The 7,352-nt window shown below is 28.7% G+C and overlaps 1 protein-coding gene across 6 annotated transcripts in view; it reads right to left on the reverse strand.

Moving 5' to 3' along the window:
- The window catches only part of LOC129960229 (E3 ubiquitin-protein ligase TRIM33-like), an 82,787-nt gene extending 80,995 nt beyond the window's left edge, over positions 1–1,792 (reverse strand). For 5 of the 6 annotated variants that reach the window (XM_056073776.1, XM_056073697.1, XM_056073614.1 and 2 more), the window contains exon 1: positions 1,233–1,792. In XM_056073776.1, coding sequence (XP_055929751.1) covers positions 1,233–1,521 — 289 coding nt within the window. In that variant the 5' untranslated portion in view covers positions 1,522–1,792. The remainder of the gene's footprint in view (positions 1–1,232) is intronic. The other variant, XM_056073848.1, reaches the window with a different exon arrangement.
- Between the last annotated feature and the right edge of the window lie 5,560 nt (positions 1,793–7,352).

A 7,352-nucleotide genomic window follows, 5' to 3' on the forward strand; every position in this document is an offset into this window, starting at 1 on the left:
TAAAAGAGAAAAGTAATATATTTCTTTCAACAAAAATATGTTTTGAAAGCAAATAAATCAAATTTATTTGATGATTTAAAAAATAGTTAATTCTCACACAAGATCAAATTTTGATTAATTTTATTCAAATGCCAAAATAATTTCAACATTCATGTTTACTGGATCAAATGAAAGTTCAACATTGTGTATTTCAAAGAAACAGAAAAATTACTTCCATACATACCTAAAATATAATTATTTCAGAAATTACAAACAAACTTTTCAAAGAATTTATGATTACTGGAATTCAAACATCTCAAAAATTAATTTTCATTCATGGTACCTCATTTCTCTTAGTTCAAATTAACTCTTTAAATGCATTCAAATAAATTTTGAAAAAAAAATAAGAAAAGTGGCAGCTTAACTTTAATCATCTTACTTAATATCTTATAATGCAGACCAGATTATAATATTTATAATCAATATAGTAAAATATCTTACTTACATGAATAGAAGTCTTTTTCATTGTACTAAACACTGATAATGCATATCTAATATGGGAATGGAATATTTTTAAACATTAGCATTCTTTAAGTAAATTCATTATATTCCATTTTTTTTTCTGGTAAGAAATTTCTTAAACTTATTATGAAAAGTGCATTTTTTTTCTAAATATATATTGATTCATAAGAAAATGAAGAAAAATCCTTAACACATGTGAAGTATGCAACTAGGTTTTCAATCATTAAAATTATAAACAAAGCGAATGTTACGCTTGTTACAAATTCTTCTTGTAAATCTATAAGAACCTTTATTTGTGTAATTCATAATGCTGAAGTAAAAATGGCATTACTTCTGCTTCTAAAACACAATGTCAGATAATGATCACAAAATTTTAAATTCATTGAATACGTTTCATAGCAATTCCATATGAAATTTCTTCTTGTAATAATAAAGTTGTCATATATGATAGAAATAATTCGGCAATTTTAACTTTTTTACGAAAACACATAAGCCGGTAAGAACTTTTAAATAAAGAACACATAAGCCGGTAAGTTGCTTAAAATAAAACATTTTATTTTTTTTAAATGGTAATGACATTACAATTTTACGTAGAAAAATAATTGATATAAGTTATAAAAAATTATTCTAATTTATCAAAACAATTAAAAAGGATATACTTAATCAAATATGACAGTTATTTCTTATATCTTGAATTAAAAAATGTTGGATGAAATATTTAAATTGCTTACCAGCAGATGATGATGCTCCTGATGATTCCGAATTTGATTCTGAAGCTAAACAAGATTCACATGCAGTATGAAGGCACGGTAACAATTTTGGTCTAATTATTTGTTTCAACTCATGGTTACAAAAAACACATTTGAAGTTCTGCCATAATTCAGAGTAGTCATCGGCAGGAGTGCCACTTTCCGTCACTTGTTCATTTGAACCAGGAGTTGAATTAGAATTATCCCCTTGATTTTCATCAGCAATTGAATTCTCTTCAATAGGCGGAGAACTACTTGGATCAACTTCCATGATGATGTATAATTATTCACTTCACAGAATCCAGATGACAACAACAATCAGACAACATGGAATGCAACATCAAACTCATTGATAAGAAGTTTGAGCTGTGCAGAAATCCAACGCTAGAACTTGGTGCTCAAACAAATTCAGCAATGCACAAATGTGCAGATTGTACAAACAGTCGATGCCATTTTCCGTTAACTGAGAATTGTTTGAGCTGCACATGGGAACATTAGTTTCAGCATTCTGCTCAAACTTTTGCCGATTTCAGAAAAATGGCTAAAAATAAGAGCAATGCTTGAGTGAAATGAATAGAAGTGATAACACAAGTACACACACACACACAAAAAAAAAAAAAAATGAGAATAAAATTGAATTAGACGTCAACTGAAATCCATAAACAAATATAACTTCCATAAAGAACGAATGCTCGAAAACGTACTTGTTACGCAGTTGATATCTATCAATATTTCTCAGTTAGTTTGTTTTATAATGATATGTAAAGATTCAAATTTTAAATCTTTTACTTCGTTTCCCTCCTCTTAATTTGTTGATTATGACATCACTGTATGACATTTCACAAGTTTTGGGGAGTCAAACAAAAACTGAATATTATCACGTGACTTTTTTTGTTAAGCAATAACGATGAACATTTGCTTCTTTCTTTTCTTTTCCCTTTTTTATTTTTCAAGTCCTCGGTTTTTCGCCAGCAAAGCCGATTTTTTCCTAACAGTTTTTAAATTTTGAGAAGGTTGGTACCATTTCTGTATCTGAAATTTTGCACATCGAGTAAGATTTGAACTACATTTTGTGTAACGTCTTCCTTCCTCATATTTGTGCAAGATTAATTTCAATCTTGTAAGCTCAAAAAATTGTAAGAAATTTCCACGATTTTCATCAACATCGTGACACAAAATCGTGAAAATATGTAGCAGTGTTATGAAAATGGGGGAGGGGGACTAAACAATTAACTAAAGTCACTGGAATGAAAGGTTCAATTAAAATGTTTTAGCTAGTTATAATAAAAATAAATTTGTAATAAACATTAAAGATTATACAATAATAATCTTTTATGTTGTATTTAGCTGAAATTTGTTATTTGTTTATACTTTTTCATATTAATTAAATGCTTATATTTGGTAATAACTAAATCTTTAACTAATAATTATGACTGACTCTTCAAGAATTTTACTGCTTTATTTTCAAATAAACAATTCAAAAATAAATGAGTAAAATCATGTTTTTTATAAAATTCTGTAAATAAAAAAATATTTAAATTAAATTATTAACATTTTAATTATTTTTTAAAAATGTGGAATTGGAAATTTAAACGTTTTATTACATTAAGGGAAGTTTGAACCATCTATTAATCCGATGCCTCATGATGTGCATTGTTAGAAACGTAAAAAGACTAAATCCTCCACTTTCGCAAAATCTTTTGTGAAGGAAGCATTTACTTCTGCAAAAAGTAACTTACTAGATTTAACCATCAGATGCCATAGAATAAATATTTAATGAAATAAAATAGAAAAGCAAAAACTCTCGGCAGCAATACAAAATAAAGTGAACATGTGAAGCAGAATTTTACTTTTGATCCTTTAGTAAACGGCAGAAAAACAAGAGATTAAATATTAGTAAAAACGTTGTAAGCAGTTTGCATTTCATTGCAGAAACGAAACAAATTAGGCAAACGATTCAAATTACGTATAAAAATATTTATTAAAAAGACTGTCAAAATAAGGGATAATTTTTATTTTAACTAAATATAATTGAAAAAATAAATTTCTGAATTTTAAAATGGTATTGCAGAAAATATTACACGGAAATTTCTTTTGTACAATGTTTTTTTTTTTTTTTTTCGAAAGTTGTGCCAAAAAAAACTTCAAAATCTCATTTCTATTTTAAAAAATTTACTTAAAATTTAAAAAAAAATCCTTCCAAGATGCACGTTTTCAACATTTCTAAAATGTTTTCGTTAAATTTGGTAACTTTAAGTCTAATGATCTGTTCTGTTAGGCAGCAATGGAGAGACATCGGTTTTTATCTCTACTAACAATAAAAATAAATTTGTATCTACACAAGTATTCATAGGAGTTCTATAGAGCAAACTAGTTTAGCTAGGACTTAGCTAGTTTATCAGAAATCTTCTCTAAGGGTTAAAATTTGCACTAACTGATATCTCTGAAGTTTTAAATAAAATCATTCTTAGCCTCTCTAATAAAAACTAACAGCTAAAGAATCAATTTTTTATTATCTATATATCTTAATTTTGAAATAGTTAATTATAAATTAAATAAGGTTTAGATGTTTTTCTTTATAACTTACGAAAACTATTTACACAAAAATTCAGAATTGTGAGAGACTTCCAAAATATTGCGGATTAAATGTATACCAAAATTTTTTTTAAAGCTTTTTTTGAAATGGGTATCCAATAATCTCAGTTGACTAATTGGATCCAAAAGTAGTTAATCTATACTAATTATAAAAATGAATGTATGCGTGTGCGTTGGCTCTCTACATGCCATACCGTTTTACCTACAATTACCAAACTTGACACATACATATTTTGGAGGGCGGAAATGTGCTCCTCGAAGTGAATTTTTTTGAATTTTTCGTTAGAATTTTAATTAATTAAAAGCTATGGGAAATTTTATATTTTTTACGGTAATTTTAGGAAATTTCGCACAAGTTTTCAAAATTTAAAAAAAATATTTTTTTTCTATTATTAATTTAATAATCACTTAGACTTTTTGTTAAATTTCACAACTTTTTTTTTCTTGCTTAATTTTCAGTGACAGATTACATTTTGCCCTGAAGTTCAAACCGTTTTTTCATTGTTTCGTCAATAATCTGATAAAGTGATTTTTTTTTCCATGATTGAAATCTAAAGAAGAAAGCTTTTGTTTAGTATCTGTGTATCTTACCTGACGAATAAAAAGAAATTGAAAATACAATGCCATGAAATTTAGAAGATAGATAAGATAGATGAACCGGACATTTTCTTTTTTCATATTACTATGATGTCATGGGATGGATCCCCATTAATCATTTACCGGTATCATGAACATGGTTATGTCTATCCGGTTTAAATAAAATTAAGTATAGCCAATATTCCAAGCGAACCAGCTGAAGGTGATTAGATCTCTCTAAATTGGTAGGAGAAGGACTGTTACGCCACGTGACTTTCCACTATCAAAGACGATTTAAAAATCTATTAAAATTAAACAATATACGGTACAATATTTAAGTAAGCGTCTTTGAAAAAATGAATATTTACTCTTTAAACTGGCGTATAAAACATTAGCAGTACCCGCACAGCGTTGCCCGTGGCATAACATATAACAGGAAAAATTAGCTTTAGACAAGTCTAGCCTCCACCCGATATGACATTGGGACAATGGATAAAAAAGATATTTAGAAATCATCAAAAATAACTACAAAACAATTTTTTTATAGCACATATTCAGAAACATTTAAGGCTAAGCTTTGATATACAGTCATTTGGCGCCTTGCGAGGTAGGCAATTTTTTGGTGGCGCTTTGTTTGGGGTTACATGGCCACCATTTTTTTTATGTTACTATATGCTACTGTATTTCGATCTTTCCTGTTCATTTCCCTTGATTTTTTCTTGCTGCACATACTTCTGCTTACTTTCATTATTTTAGATTAAATTTTTTTGCATGCATTTCATTTTACTGCATTTATTGACTTTTTTTTCTATATTTCCGTTTAATTTGCTGCAGCGTTCCTCGGAACCTTTAGATTGGAAACGCTATTGCTGCCGCTCGCACAACATTCAGCCATTTCGCTAAAATTTGACGATAAACTTTTTGGGTGAAAATGACTATATCAATGCTGTTCCATATTTAGACTGTTAAAATGATTTCAATTTTCCCTTGTAAACAACACATGCGTTTTGATTCATCTTTCCATTTTAAAGCTGGGCTGAGCTTTGATATACAATCATTTTGCGACTTGCGAGGTTGGCAATTTTTTGGTGTCACTTTTGCTATAGTTTCCCTATTGCTGCCCGTTCTCGCCACATTCTCCCATTTCGTTAAAATTTGGCGATAAATTATTTTTTGGCGAAAATGACTGTATATCAAAGCTGTTCCTAAAGTTGAACAATATGGACAGATTATAGACATTGTTCCTATCGAAACAGAGGCATCATTTCTGTAATGCACACATGGATTGAAGTTCAGAGCGGAGTTCTCCTTTTTCGGACCATATATCGGGAACTTTTGTTCTTTCAGTTCTCCTGCGTCTCAAATTTAATGTCTTTCTCTGTCAGCAGACAGGCGAGATTTAATTCAATTGTAGTGCGGTTTAAAGAGAGATGGTTACTTCACTCAGCAGAAGACTCTCCTTTGAAGAAAGTGTGGACATTCTTTCTCTGCTATTCGCTAACCTAACGTTTCTTTCCTCTACATTTTCATTATCGCGCAACAAACGAAGTGTTTTGGCATTTAATGTGCTCCGGCCAAGGTTGAATTTCCTTCTTTTGGGGATAATGAAATTTGAATCGCTGTTTAAAATCAAACGTAACCAAAGAAATATATCGCATATGAAAACCACAGCTCTTGCTGTTTGTACATGTGAAGTTTGAGATTTCCGTTCACGCGCGGATAAGTGCAAAGCACAGATACTGCTGTTTTACGCATGCGCGAATCGTAGTAGGAAAATAATTAAAATCACAATTATAAAACTCCTTTTTTTATTTTTAATATGACTTCAATATACTAAAATACTTTCCCAATAAATGCCCTATAAAGTGGTACAAATATCTGGAAAATTAGTTAAGTATTTCTCGAGTTTTTAGGGTTTCAACATACAGGTGCTTTCAGGAGACTTCATTTTATACTATATATAGATATTTGTGCAATAATTTTTTTCAGAAGTTGCAAACAAGTATCCATTGAAAAGGTCCAATAAAGTGAGCATATGAAAAAAAATCAAATAATATTTTTTTTAATATATGCCAATTTGAAGAAATCAAAAACATAAAGTCATATCTAACGATTTAACTAAAATTAAATATATCAAATATTGTAGGCGAACCAGTAGATCGTCCTATCCTACTAGAGCTCTTTCCTCTGTAGGAAAAAGATCAGTATTGTTATATCACCTTAATTATTAAAAACTTTGCATTTAATAACGACTTTAAAAAATCAATAAAAGTTAAATGATACATCCCATAAAATTTAAACCAAAGTCTTTGAAAAGATAAGTATTCAAATTTTAAACTGACATATAAAACGCTTTTTTACAATAATAATTTCAAAAGTTTCAAGATAAAATAAAACTTAAGTAGAGCAAAAGCACTAAAGTTTAACATATATTTTAATTATTTAATTAAATATTTTAAAAATAATTACTTAAAAATAAAAAAAATAGTGGAAATATCACAGTTAGATAGAAATGAGTCACAGAATAGCGTATGCAAATTTCATGTCTTAAATGCTTAGTAATGTAAACATATTTTGTTAAGGAAATCGCTAATTTTTCAAAAAAATATTTTATTTTTAGCAAAAATTAATCCCGTTCGAACCAACTGGTCATCAAAGACGGCTAGTTGTTAATAAAGATGAAGATTAGAGCATTGAATGTAAACAACAATTTGTCGTTTCTTATCAAAACTATTTAAAATTATTTGCAAACGTAGAATCTAAATAGCAATTAAAAACAAACGGACAGTGAATGGATCGACTGAAAATGCTTTTATTTATCGATCTTATGCAGGAAGAAACTCGTTTTCCTAATATATAATCCGATGAGTTAGTTCCTTTCGAATACTTAGGTTACGGATTAAAAAAATTGATTCGATTTATTTTCTTTGT

The sequence above is a fragment of the Argiope bruennichi genome, chromosome 1 (assembly GCF_947563725.1).
Source record: "Argiope bruennichi chromosome 1, qqArgBrue1.1, whole genome shotgun sequence".
Taxonomy (NCBI): Eukaryota; Metazoa; Arthropoda; class Arachnida; order Araneae; family Araneidae; genus Argiope; species Argiope bruennichi.